Below are 25,996 nucleotides of genomic sequence, written 5' to 3'. Positions count from 1 at the left end.
AAGAAATCTGAGTATTAAATCTCAGTCACAGAGGACAGAAACTTCAGGGCTTCTAAAGATTTCATTCTTATCTTTCCTGAGGTAACCATACAGTAATGGAGTTTGAAGCCTTGTTAGATTTGTAGACTTTTTATCCTTCCTGCTGTAGCACAAAACAGAAAGGCAGAAAGGGGGAAAGAGAAGACATCAGATGCCTGAAATATAATTCAGGTCTGTATATTTCTGGCAGGTGCTTCTTCTACTTAATTTGCCTAAGAATCTGGCTAAGTCCAAGCATTCTTAAAATTGCTAAGGTTGAGAAACACTAAGCTACAGAAATGGTGTCTTCTCAATTTCTGGTTGTTTTAATTATTTTTTAGGAACCTTTAGATGGTTATCTCTCAAGTATGGTTTAATTGATTATCACTGGTGTCCCCCAGGGAACAAGAGGAATCAGATCAATGAAAGCAGCGTTGTGTCATTGTGATGCAAATTCCATCCCTTTTGTATGGGCATTGTGATGTCTCATACACACAGATACCACAAAGAGGTGGAGCTTGTGTTATCAAGTCACTATGCTGCTCTTCTCATTCTGAGGAAAGCAGCCAAATACTGTAGAGATTGCTATGGTTTTCCAGCTTGTTGCAGAGTCTTGGTCTCCATGATCTGTAGGGTCCTTTCCAATTCTATAATTCTGTTATTCTATAAAATATTTGCAACTATTGTTTTATTGCAGCTTCCAATCGGAGTTGGTCACCGGGACCAGAGGTTTAGTGCTCTGAGGTTTCGGACACGTGCTGGAGCCCATCCTCAGGGAACCTAGAACATTTAACAAAATAATGTCTGTCAAAACTTGCAGAAAGCCTAGAGTTACTAGAGTTGGCCATCATCAATACACCATTGCAAGAAATGCATGAAAGTGAATTGCAAAATGTACATACAGGTAGTCCTTGACTTGTGACCACAATTAGGGCCAGACTTTCCATTGCTAAGCAAGATGATTGTTAAAGGTTGTTGTTGTTGTTAGTTGCGAAGTCATGTCTGACCCACCGTGAACCCATGGACAACGTTCCTCCAGGCCTTCCTGTCCTCTACCATCTTCTGGAGTCCATTTAAGCTCACGCCTACTGCTTCAGTGATTCCATCCAGCCACCTCATTGTCTGTCATTTCCTTCTTCTCTTGCCCTCAATCTTTCCCAGCATTAGGCTCTTCTCCAGTGAGTCCTTCCTTCTCATTAGGTGGCCAAAGTATTTGAGTTTCAACTTCAGGATCTGGATTGTTAAATGAGTCACACCCAATTTTAAACCGTTTTTATTATTATTATAGAATAGAGTTGGAAGGGTCCTTGGAAGTCTTCTAGTCCAGCCCCCTACTCAAGCAGGAGAACCTACACCATCTCAGACAAGAATTGCCGTGGTTACTGCCTTTGTTAAGTGAATTATGCAGTTATTAAATAATCCTGGCTTCCCTAGTTGACTTTGCCTGTCAAAACTGGCTGGGAAGGTCACAAATGGCTTTCATGTGACCCTGGGACACTGGTTGGCAAGGACCTGAATTTTGACCATGTAGTTGTGGGGATGCTGCGACAGTCATAAGCGTGAGGCCCAGTCGTAAGTCACATTTTTACTGCCATTATAAGTTCAAACAACAGTAAACAAATGGTTACAAGTCGCGGACTACCTGTACTTTAAAAGATGTGCCTGTACAGTATGTAAAGATGTACAAATTGAAAGATTCCAAAATTGGTCCCTTCGAAAACGGGTGAAATATGCAGATCACGGAATTGGCAAGGTGGAGATGCTTCTTCTCCTGTTCCAATTCTGAAAAGGGGTATGTGTGTGTGTGGGGGGGGGGGGTTGTCGGGTGAAGAATAACCTGAGGCCAAGCCACACACTTTCCTTAAGCCAGGACAGGTTCACGCTGCTGGCTTGAGGCCGATTCATCTGCCATCGCTCAGTCTTTCTCAGTGGCCAGCGGGAGAGGGAAAGTAGGTAAGGGCCCCACAGGACAAAAGTCGACATTATTTGCAAAGGAGCGTCGGCAGCATGAGGGATGAATAGAGCATTCAAACACACACACACACCCCGATGGAGCAAGATTGTTTTTCATTCCCAGATGCCATTTGTCTGCTGGTGTGCAGCACTCAAGAATGGAGAAAAGTGTGTGAGAGTGAAATTGTAGGTCCGCAGGGGGGTGGGGGGGGAGATGTGTTTTTTTTCTCCATTCTATCTCAAATAGTCCTTTTGAGGCTGGATTATGGAGGCTAAGAGGGTAAGGGGAGATGGGCAGCTTTAGGGTTAGAGCAGTCTTTCCCAACCTTAGCCATTTAAAGATGTATGGATTTCAACTCCAGAATCCCTCAGCCAGCCATGCTGGCTAGGGGATTCTGGGAGCTGAACTTCACACATCTTAAAAGTACTGAGAAACACTGGCTTAGAGCAACCGTCCCAGCAGTTTTCACCGTCCCAGAGATTGCTCCATAACTTTTTTGAACTGTTGGAATTGCAGAAGTAGGTTATTTTTATTGAGTAAAAATTGGTGCATTGAGTCCCACTCTCAGTGATGTCACGCCACATCACTGCCATACCACCCGTGATTCTCAGAAACTGACAAAAGGTGGGGGGGGGGGAGGAACTCCAGGTTGGGGAATGCTGGTGTATAAGGAAATTAAATGGAGCTAATTTGCATTAAAATACAACCTTCATCCGTTTCTCTACCATGCCAAGTTTCATGTCTTTTACATGATGAGAGATGGTTGCCTCGGCACTGTCTTTCCCTCTTCCTGGTGTGGCTTGGCAGACGTCCCTCGGGAGAACATCGAAAATCTTCCACTTAATCCTGCAAGAAGCAGAAATGAACTTTGGACCTTGGCCAGGTTACAGGAAGGAAGATCAGAAGCCAGGACTCTGGGTACCACCTGCCTTACTGACCCTGCCAACACTGGCTCCATTCTTCTTCCTTTTACTAACAGGTGAGTAGTCCCTCCCCCTCCTTTTCTTCCTCCGCTGCTTCTTAGTAGGCCACCTATAGTTATGAAATTAGCATACAGATGATTGTAAATGGACAAATGCAGGTAATCCTTGACTTATGACTGCAATTTGGACCAGAATTTCCAGAATATTGCATCCAGTTTTGGCCACCACTATATAAAGAAGATGTTGAGACTCTAGAAAGAGTGCAGAGAAGAGCAAACATACAGTATAAAGAACGGTTGCTGGAATTGGGTAAGTCTAGTTTAATGAGGAGAAGGACAAGGGAGGACATGATAGCGGTGTTCCCATATCTCAGGGGTTGCCACAAAGAAGAGGGAGTCAAGCTACTCTCCAAAGCACCTGAAGGCAGGACAAGAAGCAACAGATGGAAACTAATCAAGGAGAGAAGCAACCTAGAACTAAGGACTAATTTGCTGGCAATTAGAAACAATTAACTAGTGGAACAACTTGCCTCCATAAGTTGTGGGTGCTCCAGTCCTGGAGGTTTTTAAAGAAGAGATTGGACAACCATTTATCTGAAATGGTATAGGGTTTCCCGCCTGAGCAAGGGGTTGGACTAGAAGACCTCCAAGGTCCCTTCCAACTCTCTTATTCTGTTCAGTTCATTGCTAAGCAAGGTAGTTTTTAAGTTTTTTTTTTTTTAATCCCATTTATATTCCGCCCTTCTCCGAAGACTCAGGGCGGCTTACAATCTAAGAAGCACAAATCAATGTGCTTAGCAATAGCCTTCATTCTATGTATATGCCTGCTTATTAGGGCTTTTGCCCCCCCTCCCTCAAGCAGCATTATTACAAAGTCAGCTTATTGCCCCCAACAATCTGGGTCCTCATTTTACCTATCTCGGAAGGATGGAAGGCTTAGTCAACCTTGAGCCTGGTGGGATGCGAACCTGCACTAATTGCAGGCAGCTGGTGTTACTTAAGGAGGCATTAGCCCACTGCTCCACCAAGGAGCAGAAGAACGAAGCTGAAGTCACCAGCCTGAGGATGACAGATGAGATTGTGTCGAAACGTTGCCCTGATACCTCCAATTCTATGTGGGGGAAAACCTGAATGACCAAAGATCTACATACAAACACCCGCACTTACATAGATTTGTGGATTTCAGCTCCAGAGGTCCCAACCAATCTTGTTGCTTTCCACTGTGTTGAGATTAACAGGTCCCTGAATTTCCTATCATCCTACAAGGATGGGGATTCTGGAATGTGAGTCATTAGAATCCTAGAGTTGGAAGGGACCTCCAAGCCTGTAAACTGCTTGGTGGAAAATTTGATAAAGAATTTTAGACAAATGGTTATACAGCCTGTTGTAAGTCTCAGCACACCTGAAAGTCAACAGATGGAGAAGGATGTCCAGGTTTAATTCCTGAAATGGGGATATAATTGAATTTTGCATGAACTTATATTATTATTATTTTTTTGCAGCTGGCAGCACTGGGGCTGCACCGATGACCATTCCAGGTGAGACTGTGTTATATGGAGATGCATATAGAATTTTAAGGCTCTTCCATATCTGGCCTTTGTGCTGCTTTAGCATCACTATCATCTCTTTCCAGCTTTGTTTCCTACAGCATCATTCTTGGAACAGCTGATTTTCTTCCTGCTTTCCTGAAGGGCAAACTACCAAACTTTCTATTTTAATATTTGCAACCTGAGACTCTCCAGTTTTGCTGGTTGTCTCTCTCTCTCTCTCTCTCTCTTTCTCTCTCTCTCTCTCTCTCTCTCTCTCTCTCTCTCTCTCTCTCTGTGTGTGTGTGTGTGTGTGTGTATGTTCCATTTCCCCTCTACCTATTTTAAGGGTCCTTATTAGATTTCATAGGCAACTTTTATCAATAAATTCCATGTTAAGACCTGCCAATCTACCAATGCAGTCGCTAAAATTCAGCATAACTTGATGTTGCATAATCATTCAACTACATTTTGTCCATTTCTAACTGAAGAATGCACTGTATGGGTTTTGTTGGAAGCTCAGGAATTTTGATCAAATGAATAAATGCTAGATGCCAATTAGGAAAGAGTTACAACAATTCAAACTGAAACATATTTCATCAAAGTAAATGCTTGACTTGTACAGTTAAAACTCAGTCTGATAAACAGGTGTTAAAATAGCCTTCTTATGGCTCTTCATCTTGAAACTGGGCTTAGAATAGAAAGCTCTTCAGATAGAAAACAATCTCCTGTAACATTCAACTTGATTACCTTAGTGAGAATTGACTCTTAGCAAAAAAAGTGATGGTTCATTGCATCTGAGCCCAACTAAATCATAATGGACATAATGTACACCTAAAGTTAGCAGGTATTTGCTAGGTATCATGGTAGTGCCAGCAATAACAGCTGGACTGGTAGAGTGGTTAGAATGCAGTATTGCTGGTTAACTTTACCCACAGCCTGGTTAGATTCTGACCTGGTCAAGGTTGACTCAGCCTTCCATCCTTCCGAGGTCGGTAATATGAGGACCTGAATTGTGGGGGCAACGTGCTGACTCTGTAAACAACTTCTTAGAAAGGGCTGTAAAGCACCATGAAACAGTATATAAGTCTAAGTGTCATTGCTAACAGCGGGGCATAAAAACAGGAGCCAATGATCCTCAATTGTTTTCAAGAATTTGTACTTTAAGGTATGGTTGGGCACCAGAACATGCTGGATATTTTCCTCCTGGTTGACAGATCCCCTCGAGGTTGGACAATTGTAGAGGCCCAGACCCAAGGCCAGCTGATAGAATGCTTCAAGAGACAAGTTGAATGTAGAAGACCATCAAGCTGAAACTAAAAATTATATGTGAGACTAAGAAATCACAGTTGCAAGATGAGAGCCAGAGAGCATGCCTCAGAAGTCTGGATGGTTAGACCAAGCCAGAGAAACTATCACTTATTGAAATATTCCATCTGTAGTCCCAAAGGGGTTTTTTTCAAAGGCAACTGGACTTTTTTTTGTTTTTCCTTGAAGACTTTTTGCTTCTCATCCCAAAAGCTTCTTCAGTTCTGACTGAATGGTGGAGAGTGAAAGGATTCAATTCTATACCATTCAGTCAGAGCTGAAGAAGCTTCTTGGATGAGAAGCGAAACGTCTTCAAGGAAAAACAAAAAAAGGCCAGTTGCCTTTTGAATAAAGCACCTTTGGGACAACCATGACCTGGATGACTGAGAATCTCCATAGACACCCTGTCTGTGGAACTCTGATAGTTCACCGGAAGAAACAGTGATCCACAAAGTTTGGGGGTTGATGGCTCTAATCCTAGCAGCCACCGTAGTAATCCTTTCCCTTGGTGGGTTGAGTCCAAGAAGAATTTGCAGTTTTAATGGGCCATAGCTATATTAGATACCTTTTCATTCTAGCAGATTTACTTTCCCTTATTCCAGTAATGCCTCAGGATGCAGTATAATCCCTAACATTCTTGAATGACCACCCTGAAAGATTTCAGTGGATGCCTCAAAAATCATGAGCTGCTCTTGGTAGAACTAGTTGAATGGACTCAAAAGGAAGAAACTTTCAGCATGCAGAGAATAATTATATCAACTGTATTTCATAAATAGGGTATGCAAAATATCCTGTCACAGAATATTCCAACCCAGAAATTTGTTTTGATGTCCAGCTACTTTCAGAAGACTCAGAATGGCCCATTTTGAGATTGGGAAGTTCCATGGTAGAATTTTGTTCCCAGGCTTTAATATTATTTATTTAAATTAAATTAATTTTTTATCTTAGCCCTACTTACTTTTTAAGCCAACCCAGTGCACCTTTGGGGCTTTGAATTCCAATATGTAAAATTAGCCCCAGATGATTTGCCTGACCCTACATTAGTTGCTCACCAGCCATGGTGAAGCTGTTCCTGCCCCACTGAAGTCGTCTTGACTTGTTCAAGACAGTAGCTTTCCCCTCTTTTCTTCCAGAGGTACGGCTAGTCAATGGACGCACCCGGTGCCAGGGACGGGTGGAGATCTTCTACAACAATACCTGGGGCACCGTGTGTGACGACGACTGGGACATTGTGGATGCCAACGTGGTGTGCCGCCAACTCGGTTGTAGCCGTGCCATCGCCATGCCACCCGCCCTCTCTTTTGGCAGAGGGCAAGGGCCCATTTTTCTAGACAATGTGGACTGCAAAGGCAGAGAGGCAGCCCTCAGTGAGTGCAGCAGCCATGGATGGGGCATCCACAACTGCTACCACTATGAAGATGTGGCCGTCATGTGTAACGGTACAAAGGTTTGGGCCTGGTGGATTGCAGTGGTGGTGGGGAGGGGACTGGTATCAAAGTGGACCCTCCAACCTGATTTGTTTGTTTATTGATTGAGCATTTGTGGTAGGTCAGAACTGTCTTTCCTTCAGGAGTTCATGGTGCGAATACAGGCAGTCTTCGACTTACAACAGTTCGTTTCATGACCATTCCAAGTTAAGCACGGCACTGAAAGAAGTGACTTATGACTGTTTTTCACCCTTACGACCGTCGCAGCATCCCCATGGGATGCGATCAAAATTCAGATGCTTAGCAACTAGTTGATATTTGTGACAGTGGCCGTGTCCCCGGGGTCATCTGATTGCCTTTTGTGACCTTCTGACAAGCAAAGTCAACGGGGAAGGCAGATTCAGCTAACAATCGTGTTACTAGCGTAACAACTGCAGTGATTCACTTAACAGCTGTGGCAAGAAAGGTCATAGAATGGGGCAAAATTCACTTAACTGTCTCGCTTAGCAAAAGAAATTTTGGGCTCAATCATGGTCATAAGCTGAGGACTACCTGTTGTGTTTTTTTTGTAATTTCTGCAGGGTAGGAATGACTTAAAACAAAGCTTAACAGTTAAAAAGGAAAATAACCACTTTCTATGCATTCATAAATAGACTTCCCAGGCCTATCATCCAGCACATACCTATCATCATACAGGACTACCTGTATAGAGTCCTCTTCCTTTTTTTTGAAACAGACTGAAAGAATCAACATTTTAGACTGAGAAATAATCCTTAGCCCAAAGTTATCCAGGCAAACTCCATACCTGAATGAGATTTGAGCCTTCTCTTCTGTCTTCATTTGGTTCTGCTAAGCGAGTTGCAACATGCATAGTCAGAGGCCACATACAGCCTACCAACCTCTATTTTGGGCTTCCTAAAGTCCTTCCCCACCGGGTGTAATCCAGTAGAAATAGAACAATAATTAAAACATAAATCCAGAAATTACAGATTATTCAAGTCATATTTGAAAGCCACAACAAGTAGAGGCTGTAATATAACTCCCTTGAAGGGGAATATAGGTGGTTCTCGACCTACAACAATTGGGACCAGAATTTTTGTTGGTGAGCAAGTTGATTGTTAAGTGAGTCACCCTGATTTTACAATCTTTTTATTTTTTTCTATGGTTGTTAAGTGAATCACACGGTTAAGCAAATCCAGCTTCCTCCATTGACTTTGTTTATAGGAAGCAGGCTGGAAAGGTTGCAAATGGGACACATGTCCCCAGGCCATTTCAACCATTGGAAATACACGCCAGTTGCCAAGCATCCAAATTTTGATCACATGACAGTGGGAATGCTGCAACGGTAGAAAGAACTAGTCATAAGTCATTTTTTTCAATGTCACAGTAACTTCAAACCTAAACAAATGGTTTTAAGTTGAGGACTACCTTTATCTTTGTTGTCACCAGAAACATCATACATTGCACTATGCCATAATGTGGATTTCATTTTGGCTTAGTAGTGTATTATATGAATCTGATCTATATCTCTTTAAACCAGATCTGCAACAGATAATCCTCTGCTCCTTTCAAGGCTGGAAGTGGCAGAGAGAGTTGACAGCGTGTGCCGTCAGCTTTGTGCTCTTTCGCCAATGAAAAACTTGGTGATTTTTGCAGTTTCAAGAAATCAAGAAATGTTTGGCCCTCTAAATACAGTATTTTCCTTATCACCTCATGAAAGGGAACATTTAAAGTAGGACTTGCACCCTCATTTAGAATCAGGAAGAATTTGGTAGCATATTTTGCAAGTATCAAATGTCATTAAAACATATATTCTGCAGCTTAGGAATGTTTATGCCTTTTAATAAAAGTTGTTAAGTCAGAAAAGATGCTATCAATCTCCTGTATTTTGCTCTAAAGCAGGGGTGTCCAACGCGCAACGTCACATGACGTGTCACGACGTATCATGACTTTTTTTCCATTGCCGGCAATGGGGTGGGCGCAGTTTCGGCATGATGCATCCGGCCCATGGGCCGACAGTTTGACACCCCCGCTCTAAAGTAAGACTAAACATGCTATAGTGTCTTCATTAAAGAAAGTACAGCTGGTTCTGTCTGGGCTTTCATCAATTAATGGATAAAAAAAAGTGAGGAAGCCTTGATTAAAAGAGTGGCTGAGTAATAGTAGCTTTAGAAGCAAAAGAGAATCCTGTCTTCAGAGCATTTTTAAACAGCTGCTTTGTGTGGATCAGAAACAGTTGTAGTGCAAAAGGCGATCAGGACTGACTAAACTGATCAGAACAGCTGGCAGAGTATTGGGCAGGCAACGTTTGAAGAAACAGCACAATTTGTTGGGGGGATTGCATGTAAAGAGAAACACTGATGTGAGTATAACTTTTATAAGAAAATATCCTTGAGTCTGGTGCTTATGTGAAAGAAACATAATAGTAAGCTTTGTGTGTGTGTGCTAAGGAGAACCAGTTTGGTGTAGTGGTTGAAGTCATCCAGCTAGTAACAGCAGACAGATCAGTCACTTCCTCCCAGCCTTGGGAAAGAGACAATTTATTTTTTTTATTTATTTTAATCCCATTTATATCCCGCCCTTCTCCGAAGACTCAGGGCGGCTTACAATCTAAAGCACAAATCAATGGCAAACCATTTCTGAAAAACCTTGCCAAGCAAGCTGCAAAGGCTCATCCAATTGCCAAGAGTCAAAAACTGACTTTTAAGGCATATGTGTGCATACACACAGATGGCAGTAAGGCAGCCTCAATTACTCAAGTACTGCCTACAGCTAAGCGTCCCTTTTATAAGCACAGCATCTGATCTGCACAGGTCAGAGAGAGAAGAGAAAAGGATGAACTGGGAGATGAAGGAAGTGATGAAAGAGGAAGTAGGTTACAAAGAAAGTTTTTCAGACAAGGAAAGGAATTCAAAATGAAGAATCCTTCTACATCTAGCGGTCAATATCTATTTTGGAGAAGTGACGACAGTAAGATGATTTTTTTTCAGAGAGGGAGGGATAGGTGGCACCTTGAGATGTATCTCCAGGCAATATGTGATATGAGCATCACATTATCTACCCCTGAAATGCCAGATATATAAATTAAAAGTCTGGATGTCACCAGAATAAATAATAATAGCAACATTGCCTATGGTTTAAATATTATTTCTAAGGGGAGCATGTGGCTGAGCTTTTTTTTAAATGTTTTTTTCCCCATCAATCTTCCCCAATTGGTGTCTTTCAGATGTTCTAAGACTAGAGGTTCTTGAAATATATTTGGAGGGCACAAGTTTGGGAAGGCTGGTTAAATCCATCAAGTTGACCTACTATAATTTAAAATAAAAGTTATAGGGCCTGCATATACAAAGAAGATGGGGGAGGACGCAAAGCCTGTGATGTTGATATAATTATTCTATGGTTTTCTTGATTTTCTTGCATCAATTTTGTCTGTCTTTTTAGAACTGCTACCCACACAATCAGCAAAAGACCCTGCCAGCAAAACAACCGCAGTCACATTAAAAGATAAGAAAAGTAAGTGCTTTCTAGATTTAATAAAAAAATCTTTAGCTGGCTTGCTTATTTATTTTTGCAAGCATATATCTTGGAAAAGGAAGGAAAGGATATTTGTCTCAAGGACCTTAGAATATAATGTAGCATATGATGGAGAGCATCTGAACGGGAGGAAAATAGAAGCTGGGCAAAAGTACTCATTTATGTCAGATATTTATGTTAGGCTTGGATAGAGTGGTGTCTGGTAACCGTAACAACTTTTTACTACAGGTACTGAATAGCCATTGCAATTCTCTGCTTTGTTCATGGAATTTTATAGCACAGGACCAGAGAGTTCAGATGATCAATTCTTCCATTCATTGCTACTGGCTTTTTTTGTTTGGTTCCTTTTTCTTATTGGAAAAAGTCAATGATGGCAGAGGAGAAAAGTGAAACATTGCGTAATAGTGGTCGCTATTTTTCTACTTGCATTTTTTATGTGCTTTCGAACTGCTAGGTTGGCAGAAGCTGGGACAAGTAACAGGCGCTCACTCTGTTACGCGGCACTCAGGATTCGACCCGCCAAACTGCCAACCATTTGATCGACAAGCTCAGCGTCCTAACCCACTGAGCCACCGTGTCCCTTATAGTGGCCCCTTAATAATGTTTTTTTCCCCCAGGTCTTCTTGGTTTCTTTTTAGTAGGCATCTCTGCCTCTTTCTGTAAGAAGAACTCATTCTTGTTCTCAAAATCGATAAACACAGCAAGGCAGATGGTTAGATGATCCTCTGGTCTCTTTCAGGTGATGGGAGAATCCGGCTGGTGAATGGGGCTAACGCCTGCCAAGGCCGAGTGGAGATATTCTACAAAGGAAACTGGGGCACTGTGTGTGATGATGAATGGGAGCTACGTGACGCCAATGTCGTATGCAAGCAGATGGACTGTGGTCGTGCAGTGGCCTACAGGACCAACGCCTACTTTGGCTTCGGCACCGGGCGGATCCTCCTAGATAATGTGAATTGCGATGGAAACGAGCCACAACTCTCAGCCTGTTTCAGCCTGGGTTGGGGCATCCATAACTGTGGTCACCATGAGGATGCTGGGGTCATCTGCTCTGGTGAGCAAATTGGAAAAGACATCTCAGCCATCTAGGCAGTTCCCAGGTCTCTCTTGTTTGTGCAGAGAGATTTTGAACTTTAGCAATATAAAAGAAGGGGTGTGCAAACTGTTAACATGACCAAACTTGCAAGATTCTGTTCTCTTCTTTGGATGACTGTTGTAAATGTACTACAAATGGCCTTACCCGGAAGCAGAATACTTTAACCTTGGAACTGCTCTTTTTAATTAAAACAGGGAGTTCAAGGTCAGAAGCTCTTAACCTTGATGTTGAGTGAAATGTTTTAAGGGGAGTGGGGGTGGGGTGGGGTGGGGGAGAGACCAGGCTATCACCAATGGAAGCTGAAATAGGAACGTAAGTAGATTTTAGTTCTGATTTTTTTATACCTCCCAAAGTGTCCAGTACTGGTAATCCTCAACTTATGACCAAAAATTGAGTCCAAAATTTCTGTCGCTACATTCTGTGAAACATTTTCTTAAGTGAGTTTTGCCCCAGTTTACAACCTTTCTTGCCACAGTTGTTAAGTGAATCTGGCTTCCCCGTTGACTTTGCTTGTCAGAAGGTCGCAAAAGATGATTCGCATAACCCCGGGTCACAGCAACAGTCATAAATATAAGTCAGTTGCCAACTGTCCGAATTTTGCTCATGTGGCCATGGGGATGCTACAAGGGTTGTAAGTGTGAAAAATGATCACAAGGCACTTTTTTCAGTGCCCTTGTAACTTTGAACGGTCATTAAATGAACTGTTGTAAGCCAAGGACTACCTGTAACATGTCCTGAGCCACAAGATCAGATTAAGATGGCAGCATATGTATCCTTGAGAACTTTTCTTTGTATTTTAAAGTATCGTGTGAATGCAGCTTTGGTATAAGGGGAAAGCTCAAAGAAGCTCAAATGTCCTTTGAGTCTCCCAACATGAATCAGTGTGGAAACAGAATTCGTAACTGGAACTAATGCAACTATGAGACACTAAAGCTATGTACTGTGTTTCCCCAAAAGTAAGACCTACCCCCTAAAATAAGCCCTAGCTTGATTTTGGGGGGTGGGCCTAATATTTATTTATTTTATTTTTATTTTATTTAGATTTATATACCGCCCTTTCCCGAAGGACTCAGGGCGGTTTACAGGGCATTTAAAAAAAAACAGTCACTACAAACGTTAAAACAAATTAAAAGAGATTAAATAGAACCCTGAGAAAATTAAAACCCAGTTAAAATTAAAATTAAAAATATTCTCAGCCTGGGCCAGAGAGCTCGAAGAGCCAGGTCTTCAGGTCCCGGCGGAATGAACGGAGGTTGGGGGCAGTCCTAAGCTCCATGGGCAGCTGGTTCCACAGGGCAGGCGCACCCACTGAGAAGGCCCTACCCTTGGGTGTTACCCGCCGGCAGTCTTTAACCGGCGGCACCCTGAGGAGACCCTCCCTGTGGGAGCGCACTGGACGAAGGGAACTTGATGCTGGCAGCAGGTGTTCCCTCAAATATCCCAGACCCTCGCCATTTAGGGCTTTATAGGTCATCACCAGCACCTTGAATATAAGCCCTACCCCAAAAATAAGCCCTAATTTTGGGGTGAGGCATACACATAAAAATCAAGCTAGGGTGGCGATGGGGATGTGGAACTGCCCCACGTGCCCCGCACCCACTTACCATGCAGCCAGGCCTCTCCTCGTTGGCCCACTTCTTCTGTGGCATCCCCAGGCCTGCATTTCACAGTTAGGCCTTCTGGAAAGGCCTGACTGTGAAATACAGGCCTGAACTCCATTCTCAGCTGCAGAATGAAGCTGCTTCTTTGGCTGCAGAAGAAGTGGGCCTGATGAGTGGGGCTGTCGGTGCTGGAGGTGAGTAGAAAAGACACCCTCCACCCCCACCTGAAAATAAGACTTGGTACCACTTTTGGAGGCAAAAAAAAATTGGGGGGTGGGGGAAACATGGTAGTGCTTCCTCCTTGGTGGGAGACTTTGCCATTGTTATTTCAGCTCATTAGGTTTGGGAATTCTAGGACTGACAATCCCAACTCATTTGGAGGGTACCTGTTTGGAGAACATTGCTCTGGAAAAATGAAAAGATTTTAACATAGGATGAAAATGGAAACATGGAGCTTGTCCAGGGCATCCTTGAAAGAAGAAAATTCTAGAGATGGAGTGCAACAATAGGAAAAAAACCCTCATTTTTGGTTATTGCCTTCTAAGATGAGGAAGTTCTTTTACTACTTCTAAAAAAGTTAGTTAGATCTAGATAAGGCTTCCATGCCAGACCTTAGTCACAGACAAAGTAGGAATAAGGAATAGCAGCCCTTGAACTGTCAAGATCTCAGATCATGTCAAGTCAGGTGAGTCAAAAAAACTGTGTGTCTTGAATAGGCATAGAAATGGCACTGGATGTGTTCTCACCAGAGAGTTTCCCATAATTAGCAATGTTGTATTCAATTAACACAATTTTCTGGATTCACATGACATAATGAGCCAGGCAGTGATCACACAACTGGATTCACCCAACATGCTAGGCTAAGATGTGATAAGATTTGAATAATTTTGTTCGGCATGCATAGAGTTCTGTTATAAAATTTCCAGAAGCTAGGTTCAAGGACACCAACCTTCAGGATCATTCTTTGCCTTTGTCCTTATTGTTAGAATTATTAGAAATAATTGAAGTGCCCATCAATTGCTTTTCATTTAATATTTTTAATGAGCAAAATATAGTTCACCAGAAATTGATTGATGGCACTAACTCTTCAGCAGATAAGTTGGAAATCTGTCGCTGGCCCATTGACTTGGCATGGCCAACCTTTCTTATCGTTGTGTTTCAACAGGGCTAGGGACAACCACCACCATCATGCCAATCACTACATTAGTGGTAGAGAACTCCAAAGAATCATTTACCGACACAGTCACAGGTAAGAGGGGCCATGTTGTCTATAATTTCACTCTCCATAAATCTCAGAATTTGAGGGGAGGGAATGTGAGCCCTATCAAACTCTTACAACGTGGGTCTTGTGTCTTCCCATGCTGGGGGAGGAAGAAGCTTTAGAACAATATACCTGGACACCATATTGAGGAAGGCTACCAAAACTAGGCCAGTGGTGTACTGAAAAAAGGGAACAGGCTGATTACAGGAAGGATAACTCTTAGACCCAGGGCCACATTTGACCTCTGAGCAGACTACCGACAGTTACATTCCAAGAAGTAAAGAGAACCAGGGGTTTCTGCAGGGATGGTTTTAAAAAGTTGGTGGCTTTGGAAATATGGTCATGGCTGCCATTTTAATTTTTTTTTTTATTGTTGGGGGCAATTAAGCTGACTTTGTAATAATGCCGCTTGGGGTGTGTTGTGAAAGCCCTAATAAGCAGGCATATACATAGAATGAAGGCTACTGCTAAGCTTGTAAGCCGCCCTGAGTCTTCGGAGAAGGGCGGGATATAAATGGAATTAAAATAAATAAAATAAATAATTTGGTGGCAGTTTGGAAGGAACTGTGACCCGCCTCCAACTTCTGGGTAATACTGTGTATGAGCACAGTAGCTTCAGTGTTTGGGTTTTAGGGCTAGAGTAGGAGTGTCTAACTGCCGGCCCGCAGGCCGGATGCGTCATCTGGAAGCCCCGCCCACCCCATTGCCGGCAATGGCAAAACTGTCCCGATACGTTGTGTAACATCATGTGACGTCGTGAGTTTGACATGTCTGGGCTAGAGGGTCAAGGTTTGTTTTTGTTGTCGTTTTTGCATTGGAGCTATGTCCACATTAGGGACAATATTACCATTTCAGAGAAGGCGTTTCAAGAGTGATCAAGTAGTAGCAAATCTCAGATGTTCATCCCTAAAGATTGAGACACAACTCCAGGGGCCTATTGGGAACCCAGTGATCTAATCTTTGCTAAGGCAATGCTTAGAAAATCATTATCCGTTCCGGCTATCAAAATTTCAGAAGAATATTGAAAAGTGGAAAGGGCTTAGACTGGATGACGTGAAGTAGTACGAGATTTGGAACTCAAGTTTCAAAAGGGGCAAGATTGAAGGAATTGGGGAACCCCAGGTCTGGAGAAGCAACCATTAAGAGGAGATACGTATTCCATTGTATTGATCTGTTTAGATAGTAATGAACCCAATAATTCCCATTGTCAGTAGGTAGGAGTCTGATAATTTAAACTCAGAGAAAGGGATTAAACTCAAGAAAATGGGGATTTTAATAATATCCTTGCATTTGATCATGGATCCAGCTGCCTTGCCCACCAGCTGAACCTCCTCAGTGTAAGTTTTTAAACAGAGGCTAGAGAGCTACTGTAGTTCTGGATTTTCTTCATGAGATGAGATATTAGATCGTCTTTTTTTCCAATTCTGTGATTCTATAAACAACAGAGAATAGCCCATCTTCCTAACATTCATTTCACATAGACATCAGGATGGGAATGTTCTCACAATTGAATGCCTTTGCAGTTACCGAGGATAAAATCCAGTCCACCTCTGAAACCGAGATGGCGATGACTTCAGCCCTTCTTCTCTTGGAAAAAAGAAGTAAGTTTTTATACCCTTTGTACCTAGAAACAAGCCCCAGATGCTATGCAAATATTATAGTATTGGTCTGAACTAGTCACAAATGGCCCTTTTAATTTTCTATCACATTTCTGTGCCAAAAACAAACAAACAACCCTGTGTGATTCATCCTGGAAAAATAAAAAGTTCTCCAATTGTTTTTCTACCCAAGAGGAAGAGTTCACTCATGGTGAGAGAATTAAAGCAAAGAAACCCGGCTGGGGCATCTATGGGGAAGGAAGGGTTAATAAAATCAAGGCAGGTAGAATAAGAATAGGAGACAAGATAGGGCAAGACAAGAAGCGATGAGTGGAAGCTTGTCAGAGGGAGATCCAGGCTGGAAATAAGCAGGGAAATCCTGACAGTGAGAACTTTTAATCAGTGGAACATTTCGTAGAATTGTGGGTACTCCATCACTGGAGGTTTTCAAGAAAAGTCTTGATCACCATTTGTCCAAGATAGTATGAGGACTCCTCTTTTGGGGAGAGGGTTGGACTTGGAAGACCTCCAAGGTCCTTTTCAACTCTATAATTCTACGATTCTAAGATGGCAAATGAAGCTCTACCCCCTTTTTATGGGCTGAGCAGATGTAGAAAAAAAAGGGTGGGGTTTCAATCATGCTGTCACAGCTGTCATCTTTTTTGTCCCCCCCTCCCCCGCTCCCAGCAGACTTTTGTGAGATCGTTCTGCAGTGAAAAATAACACTTCTGCCACCTACTAACTAAATAGGTTGAAAACGAGTAAAATCCCCTTCTTTGAAAGAAATCCCAAAAGCAAATTCTCTTTCATCAGATGGAATGACAGGTGGTAGAAAACCATGCAGGAAAAGTTCTGGTATTGGCTTTGGCCAGGGGTAGGCAACCTTGGCTCTTTTATGACTCGTGAACTTCAACTCCCAGAATTCCTCAGCCAGCATAGCATAGCTGGCTCAGGAATTCTGGGAGTTGGAGTCCACGAGTCATAAAAGAGCCAAGGTTGCTTACCCCTGGCTTTGGCAATATGAATAAGCCCAGGAAAGTGGACAGAAGAGGGCTGCTGAAGTTCTTTCCAATCCCTTTACTAGCAGTGGTCAGCAGAGGCAATCTTTTTTTTTTTTACCTGTATAATGAAGTAACACACTGTGTTTATGCTTCTACTCTTCTCTTGTATTGTATCTCTGTGTGTGTTCGTGTGTATCCGTGCCTCAGGAAGCACAGGGTGGGCTTCATTTGTTTCGCTCTCGATTATGGGACCAGGAAGGAGATGGGAAGGGGTCTTTGGGAAGAGCAGGGAGCGGCATTTCAAGCTGTTGCCCAGGTGTTTCTCCTACAGGAGACTAAATTGGATCCACATTTTTCAAACTTGGTTTTTTTGCCAGCTTCTCAACCACACCAAATACCGTATTTTCCGGCGTATAAGACGACTTTTTAACCCATGAAAATCTTCTCAAAAGTTGGGGGGTCGTCTTATACGCCCAGTCGTCTTATACGCCGGAAAATAGTACATAAATCAATCGAGCGCCCCCGTTCTTGCAAAGCAACTTCAAGCCTCCTTAGTCCAGTCCCCCCTCCAACGTGACTCTCCCTTTCCACCCCCAAGAGCCTCTAAGCCCCTTCCCCTCCCCCTTGCAAACGCCAGACCCCGGGAGCGGCAGGAAGCCCCTCCCCCTCGCCCAAGCAGCATCTGAGCATAAGCAGAGCACGCCCTGCTACCCGCTATCTCTCCCGGCAGTCTGGACAGCGGTACTTGGCGGCCTGGTGCCCCTCTCGCCCACAGACCAAGCAGCGGCCCTCGCCAGCCGGCCTCGGCATGGCCGCCCCAAGCCCGGCTATCCAGCGCGTCTACCGGGCCTGCCTGGCCGACCGCCTCCTGGGCAGGGCTTGGCTCCAGACGCAGCGGCTGCTCCGTCTGCAAATGTACTCTCAAAGCCAGATTGCGCTCAGCCGTGCAGGCTGCTGAAAGGCGGGGACTCGAAGTTCCCACAGTGGTTGCGGCTTCTGGCGTGCCGTTTGCAGAGTCTGGCCTGGAAGAGCGCGTCGTGTGAACGCAGCTCTTGCGTTTATTCCAAAGGGTGGGTGGAAGGAAAAGCCCCTTTGGGCTTCAAAAGGGAGGCTTTGCACCATCTGCATCAGACGGGGCTGAATCGGGCTTGTGTCGGACACTTGGCAACTGGCATGTAAGTATTTTCCAGCGTATAAGACGAAAAATCTTGAAAATCTTCTCAAAAGTCGGGGGTCGTCTTATACGCCCAGTCGTCTTATACGCCGGAAAATACGGTATATATGTTCCCATTCTATTCAATTTTGGGGGGAGCTATCCTTTTGAATTAGGGACGCGGTGGCTCAGTGGATTAGGACACTTAGCTTGTCGATCAGAAGGTCGGCAGTTTGGTGGATCGAATCCCGAGTGCTGCGTAACAGAGTGAGCGCCTGTTACTCGTCCTAGCTTCTGCCAACCTAGCAGTTCGAAAGCACGTAAAAATGCAAGTAGAAAAATAGGGACCACTACGGTGGGAAGGTAACAGCGCTCCGTGTGCCTTTGGTGTCTAGTCATGCTGGCCACCTGACCACAGAGACGTCCTCGGACAAGCGCTGGCTCTTCGGCTTTGAAACGGAGATGAGCACTGGCCCCTAGAGTTGGAAATGACTAGCACGCATGTGCGGGGGAACCTTTACCTTTACCTTTACCTTTATCCTTTTGAAGGACAGAAAGATGTCCTGACTCCCTTTACATTTTCCTTCCCCCCCACAATCTTTCTCTCTGGACTCGAGAGTTCTTTCATTTGGCTATTACCTGGATTGCTGCTGTTCCTCCTGTTCTGCCCATTACAATCACCTTCGTGCCCTTGTGGCCACGTGTTGTCATTCTTGCCTTTAGATAATGGATAGGCATTATGTCGCTTTCTAGCAATATCACCATTGATTTGACCATGGTAAATGGGAGTTCAAATTCAAATACATCTGAATGCTGCACAGTGCCAACTTTAATAGTAATATATAGCTACATGGACACATCCATGGAGCTACCAGAAGTTGAGTTCAACTTGAAACAGGCTACTTTGACCGTAGCACCTAAGAGATCTCGACAGAGCCTAATAAAAATAAACAGGGTCACATACAGACCTATTAATATTTGGATGGAAGCCACTGGGGATGGGAATCTTGAGAGACGACAGTGGCAAATTATTTATTTATTGTTGCTAAGAAAATTACATGAACTTGTCCATGAAATCAAGAAACATAGAAGTGATATTTGAGTGCTTTCTCTATTCTGCTCTATCACTATTAAGTCTGTATTCTTTCCATGACAATTACTACAGTTCATAGTATTGCTATTGACTTATTATATTGCTATTAGCAGTCTATGCTCTTCATACTATGCTCTGTACAACTATTGGTCTGCATTGATGTTTCTTTCTTAAGTCTGTTCTATCTTAAGTCCCTTCTCTCTGAAATTTCTTCTTCTTTTTCTGTTAATGACCAGCATGTTCTTGCACCTTTTTTTTAACTTTGGGCTTTGTCTTGCTAGGTTGATATACCTCTCTTCCCCCATTTCTTCTGAAGGAAAAACTCCCGGTGTTCATTAGATGCTCTGTTTGCTGGTGGGTGTAGTAGAGCTCCAAGACCCCTGTCTCCGCTCCCAGCTATGTCAGGGTTGCAGCTTTGTTTATTTATTTAACTCTGCTGATGCTGGGAGAGAGGCTCAAGTGGGGGGAGAGGGGGGAGAAGACAGCTCAGGTGCCTGCAATTTTGTCCAAGCAGTCTGCTCTTCCACAAGGAGATCTACACAAAACTGAAATTTGTGACCACCAAAGTATTTCTAGAGCCTGAAATGAGAGAAATTGGTTCCTCTATAAAAGCCATGCTGAGTGGATTTTTTATTTCTTTTCTTTTTTTTTGCAAAGTTCCAAATTAACTGCAACTCTGAAGGTTGTCATTTTTGATGTCAGCCTTAGCCTTTTCTTTCTCCCACTCTGACCAGCAGGTGGCGGCATACGCCTGGCGAATGGGAACAGCAGCTGCCAAGGTCGAGTGGAAGTCCTTTATGGGGACCTCTGGGGGACCGTTTGTGACGATGACTGGGATTACCCCAACGCTCAGGTAGTGTGCCGCCAACTGGGCTGTGGCACAGCCATTGGGGCTACCGTGCTGGGCTACTTTGGCTACGGCAGTGGGCCCGTCCTTCTGGACAACGTGGATTGCATTGGCACAGAGACTGATCTGACAGACTGCTTTAACCTGGGATGGGGACAACATAATTGCGGGCATCACGAAGATGCTGGCGTCATCTGCAGAGGTGAGAGATGCAAGTATCAAGATTCATTATGATTGACCCCTCCTATTAGCCGCTTCAGAAGTGTATATACATGCAGAGTGTATATACATGCACACATTACTCTTTGCTCAACTCCCTGCAAAATGGGTGTGTGTGTGTGAGAGAGAGAGAGAGTGTGTGTGTGTGTGCGTGTGTGTGTACGAAGTGGACTGCAAACCCCATTTCAGCTTTCTCTCTGGAAAGATATGGCATGTACTTCCCTTTAGTTTGCTGGTCAGGAAAATGTAAATGCTCAGTTCACAGGTAGACAACCTCTTCTAACACAGGTGAAATTTTCAGACCATATTATGAGTACTCCTTTTTCACTGATTCCCAAAACATTTTCTTGATTACTATGACCAATTACAAAACAGTCATTTACCAAAGCAAACTGCTAAGTTGCTCCAAGCAGCTCATCTACTTGAGAGTATTTCCTGTTGCTTCAGTTTTACCTTTGATTATTTTTTTTTCTGGACCAGTGGGCTACAGAACAAAGCAGCTGCAGCCATTCTCTCTTCTTACTTTTGGAGAAAGACTAGGGCGCTTGGGCAGAGACCAGAGTGGTGCTGGAGTTTACAGATTTGCTTGGTCTGCTTCCAGTTTATTGTTACTTTTGAATTAAAAAGTTTTTTCTCAAAAAAAAACACCCAGGCAAGGTGGGAGCGTGGGAGGTCTAGAAGAGATATCTGCTGATGCACTGGACACCAGCCCTAAGTAAGACTGGGCTAAAACATGCCCTTAAAAACAGAGAACCATATCTCAAGATTGACTAGTTGAACATGCACTTGTGATGTTCCTCTTTGCCAGTCTGCGCCCCTAAGCCTTTTTCCTGGATCCCAGGTGCAGAAGAATCGGGAGCTTCCTCGCAAGAAGACACTTTTGCTACCACAACCTCAACCACTACTCGTCCCAAAGATGGTATGTAGAGACCCCTAGTTGCTCTTAGCATGTGATGCTCTTAGCTTGGGGGTGGGGGGGAAATTACAGTGTGTAAAATTGTGCATGTTATTTAGAAAAAGGACCCAGGAAGAAAATGTTCTGGATGGGGTGAGAGTCCATCCAGTAAAGTGAATGGTGGGACATTTATAGAGATTCTCAATCTTCTATCTAGGTCATTTATTTTCCAAAAGGCCACTGGACTTTCTTAGTTTTTTCCCTTGAAAACATTTCCTAAGAAGCTTCTTGGATGAGAAGTGAAACGTTTTCAAGGGGAAAAAAACCAAGAAAGCCCAGTTGCCTTTTAGAAAAGTACCTTTGGGACGTGAACGGTGGCATATTCCAGACCAGCAAAAGGAAGATTTTTTTTTTTACACAACTGTACTTATTATTCAACTATAGAACTATGATGGCTTTTCTTGCGGGATAGTGGCTGCCTGCAACCAAGCGGTATAATTTGGTTGCTGAATTAAGCTATTTGATGCTGAACCACCATCAGGTGCAAGAAACCAGGATTTGGGATAGGGTTCAAAAGTACCATTAGTTTCTTTCATGCACCTATACACAAGAATCTGAACTACTAATAGTCAAGGCAAATTGGTCCTAGGTAGGAGTCCACAGAATTCATGGGGGGCTGGACTTAGGTGTCTTAGGTCTCTCAGCCTGGTCATCTGATCTAATGGCTTAAGTCTATACAACATGCTAAGCCATGCACTCATGCACTGACAAAAGTTGTAACTTATCCAAACATGGCACGTGAATATGGGTTGCTGGGTTCTGATGGCCATATGTAGAGCTGCGCTGGATTACCTCCTTTTTGGAGTAACTTCGAGCATGCATAGATTTTAAGCTGCAGATTCGAAAGGAAACTTCCGCTTTTGTCCATTGTTAGGACACTGTGCCCCAAAGGTGCTTTTTCGAAAAGGCAACTGGACTTTCTTGGTTTTTTTTCCCCCTTTGAAAATGCTTCGCTTCTCATGAGAAGCGAAATGCTTTCAAAGGGGGGAAAAAAAGTCGCCTTTTGGAAAAAAGCACCTTTAGGGCAACCATGACCTGGATGATTGAGAATCTCCACACAGACGTTACGACACTGTGTTTTTCATGTCTTTCATCCTGCCCTCAATCACCGTTTAGGTTTTCTGCGGCTGGTCAATGGCAGCCATCGCTGTGAAGGCCGAGTGGAGATGTTTTACCTGTCTCAGTGGGGGACGGTGTGTGACGATGCGTGGGATCTCAAGGACGTGAAAGTGGTATGCCGGCAGCTTGGCTGTGGAGGTGCCTTAGCGGCCTTTGGAGAAGCCCAGTACGGCCAAGGCAAAGGATACATTTTCCTGGACAACCTCAAGTGCAAAGGGGACGAGGTGTCTCTTCTGCGTTGCTCTCATATCCGCTGGAATGTGCACAACTGCGACCACTCGGAAGACGCTGGTGCCCTCTGCCACCTGCTGTGATGCTAAGAGAGACAGTTAAGTGAGTTTTGGCCCATTTTACAACCTTTCTTGCCACAGCTGTTAAGTTAAAACACACGGCAGTTGCCAATTTAATAACATGGCTGTTAAGTGAATCTGGCTCCCCCATTGACTTTGGCTTGTCAGAAGGTCACCCCCCAAAAAGGAACACATGATCCCAGGATACTGCAACCGTCATAAATAGGAGCCGGTTGCCAAGCATCTGAATTTTGATCATGTGACCATGGGGATGCTGCAACGGTCGTAAGTGTGAAAAACGGTCACAAGTCACTTTTTCCAATGCTGCTGTAACTTCAAACGGTAATTATAAGAACTGTTTTAAATCGAGGACTAATACAGATGTAAAATTCCCGGTGAAGTGAAAGAACTGGCGAATAAAATATTCTGAAGTTGACTAGAGTCATTCATGCGGGAGATGAATTTAATCTATATCTCTTAGTCGTGATTTCTAAATGGATATTTTTTTCTTCAGAAGTGTCTGTCTCTGAGTACCAATTGATTTGGGGCAAAAGCTATTATCTTTGTATTTTATATTGGGCTTCTCAAAAGGATATTGCCAATCACTCAATGGGCTCTTTGGTCTGATCTGCAAAGCTGCTCTTCTTCATACTGGTTACTTGTGCTTGTGTAGAATAATCTTCCCAAATCTGGCAATCCTAAAATTTGGTGGACTATCACTTTCATAATCCCAAATAAGGCTTGATGGGGATCATGGAAGTAATCATCAAGTAATTTTTATGCCACCCAAAGTTACTTTATAGGGGAGATGGGCAGCATAAAAAATTAATAAACCAAAAAATAATTTGAAAAGCGTCAAGTTTAAGAAGTCTAGCATGCCCTGTTTTTGGCATTTGGTAACTGGAACCATGATAATTAGCAATAATATTTCCATGTACAGAGTAACTGATTAGAATCCTCAGAATACCCATGATTGAGTTACTGCAGATGCAAAAGTAGTCTGGAGAATTTCCAATGCTTTCCTTATATTGTTAGCCATCAGAGTCAATGGCTGGGTTCCCACAATATATTAAGCCATGCTTTGTTCTCTAAGCTTCAACTGATTGCCTTCACATATCATATAAAACCTGAAATGACACTTTTATTAACCAGGATGGCTGGATTCAGTCAGCATTCCCAAGCCAAAACAAACGTTTGAGCCCTAATTTGTTGAATAAACCATTGTGACAGGTAAAAATCTATTGTTGAGCTATAGTGAATAGATTTAAATTTCAGTAGGAGGGTCTGCGAGGGGATCAAAATCTGGAGGCTGCTGTGTGCTCATCTTCTTACAAATTTTACCTTTCCTTCTTCTGTGGAGGGTGGTGCATCACACACTAACATAAGCAAAGAACATTATGCCAAAGTTTCATAACCTATGAAGCCTTGACTCCTCCAGTTTTAAAAGGAGGAGGAGACTAATGGAACTTTTGGCTTACTTCCCATGTTACTCTATGGCAGGGGTAGGCAACCTTGGCTGTTTTATGACTTGTGGACTTCAATACCCAGAATTCTGGGAGCTGAAGTCCACAAGTCATAAAAGAGCCAAGGTTGCCTACCCCTGCCATAGAGTATTATGGGAAGTAAGCCAAAAGTTCCATCAGTCTCCTCCTCCTTTTAAAACTGGAGGAGTCAACGCTTCATAGGGTGCTTTGCAATGACTCTTGAAGTCCACATCCCCATGAAGCATCTCTGTGCTATGTCGAGGTGCCCTCATTCGAGCTGGGCTGCTGCTGTGGTGGTAAAGTTCACCCAACAAAGCTTCATGAACTCATTTTCTTTAAGGCAGGAAGACCATCACTGTGACAATCAAGGACTTATCTTGACTTTTCCCAGAGTGTGTTACTTTCACTGTGCAAAACCCAAAGATGAGGTGGAATGCATCCGCTTTGCACCCCCACAGATTTAACCTACTAAGTCAGAACACCTCATGGCTTAATAGGATGAGTAATGCAGCCATATTTTAAAAGGTTTCTTAAGTTGTTTTGGTATTAGATGTATCAAACCAGAGTTGGTTAAAGCTGTATTTTGTTTTTGTTTTTGTTTTTTCAGATGAAATTCGTAGACTTCCAGCTCTGTACCACCTTTAAGAAACTGAACTTTCTCAGTGCATGACCAAAGTCTTCATACTGGAGTGGCGTCTTCTCAGTGACTTTTGTCCATGTGATCTCCTGCACATACATCTCTATACCTGGGCTCTGCATCACTTCAAATTTGATTCCAAAAAGTTGCTTCAGAAGCTATAGGAGTACAGATATAGCATTTGCCTGCAGCACTTTAAAGCACCCATGTCTTTTCCTGGAATTGCATGGCTATCCTTTTGCCTACCATGTGACCTTGGAAAAAGATATAGCTACTTTAAAAAGGTCGCAGACAAGTGCTGTGTTCTCATTCCTTCATACCCCAAAGCATCATATTCAAGTTAAATCTGAAGCATGACCATCTCAGTGTGCAGTTAGTTTATGAACCAGATGTAGTGTATTTTTCAGAGCAAGTCCCCACACAAGACACTTTGGACAGATCCAGGGCAGATCTCCAGAAATCTTTTACCCCAGCATATAATGTATTTCTAGTCTGTCATTTTGATAATAGGTTCTCCCCCCCGCCAGAACGTAGGGTTTCTTCTTTTGGTGTTCTGGTTTTTATGGTGGCTCCTCAGGACAAATGCGTCTTCATCATGCTTCTGGACAAAAATATGTTTCAGGTGTGATATTTAATAAAGGTAAAGGTTCCCCCGCACATGCATGCTACTCGTTTCCTACTCTAGGGGCTGGTGCTCATCTCCGTTTCAAAGCCAGAGCCAGCGCTTGTCCGTGAATGTCTCCGTGGTCATGTGGCCGGCATGACTAGATGCCAAAGGCGCACGGAACGCTGTTACCTTCCCACTGTAGTGGTCCCTATTTTTCTACTTGCATTTTTACGTGCTTTCGAACTGCTAGGTTGGCAGAAGCTGGGACAAGTAACAGGCGCTCACTCTGTTACACGGCACTCGGGATTCGACCCGCCAAACTGCCGACCTTCTGATCGGCAAGCTC

General features: G+C 43.4%; 1 protein-coding gene across 3 annotated transcripts; it reads left to right on the top strand.

The window, feature by feature from the left end:
• The first annotated feature begins 11,453 nt into the window (after positions 1-11,453).
• On the top strand, positions 11,454-25,693 carry SSC4D (scavenger receptor cysteine rich family member with 4 domains). 3 transcript variants are annotated; one of them, XM_081312837.1, is made up of 7 exons: positions 11,454-11,743; positions 14,552-14,635; positions 16,171-16,248; positions 20,230-20,541; positions 21,400-21,477; positions 22,630-22,965; positions 25,014-25,693. In XM_081312837.1, exons 1-6 carry the CDS (start codon positions 11,563-11,565, stop codon positions 22,944-22,946), a joined length of 1,050 nt encoding a protein of 349 aa, XP_081168963.1. In that variant the 5' UTR covers positions 11,454-11,562; the 3' UTR covers positions 22,947-22,965; positions 25,014-25,693. The 3 variants fall into 3 exon arrangements, with proteins under 3 accessions (XP_081168963.1, XP_081168962.1, XP_081168961.1); XM_081312836.1 differs by having other exon boundaries at positions 20,227-20,541; positions 22,630-22,960; XM_081312835.1 differs by having other exon boundaries at positions 20,227-20,541.
• The last annotated feature ends 303 nt before the right edge of the window (positions 25,694-25,996 follow it).

The sequence above is a fragment of the Vipera berus genome, assembly GCF_964194415.1.
Source record: "Vipera berus genome assembly, chromosome: 1".
In the NCBI taxonomy this organism is placed as follows: Eukaryota; Metazoa; Chordata; class Lepidosauria; order Squamata; family Viperidae; genus Vipera; species Vipera berus.
This window is presented reverse-complemented; position numbering and strand designations above follow the sequence as displayed.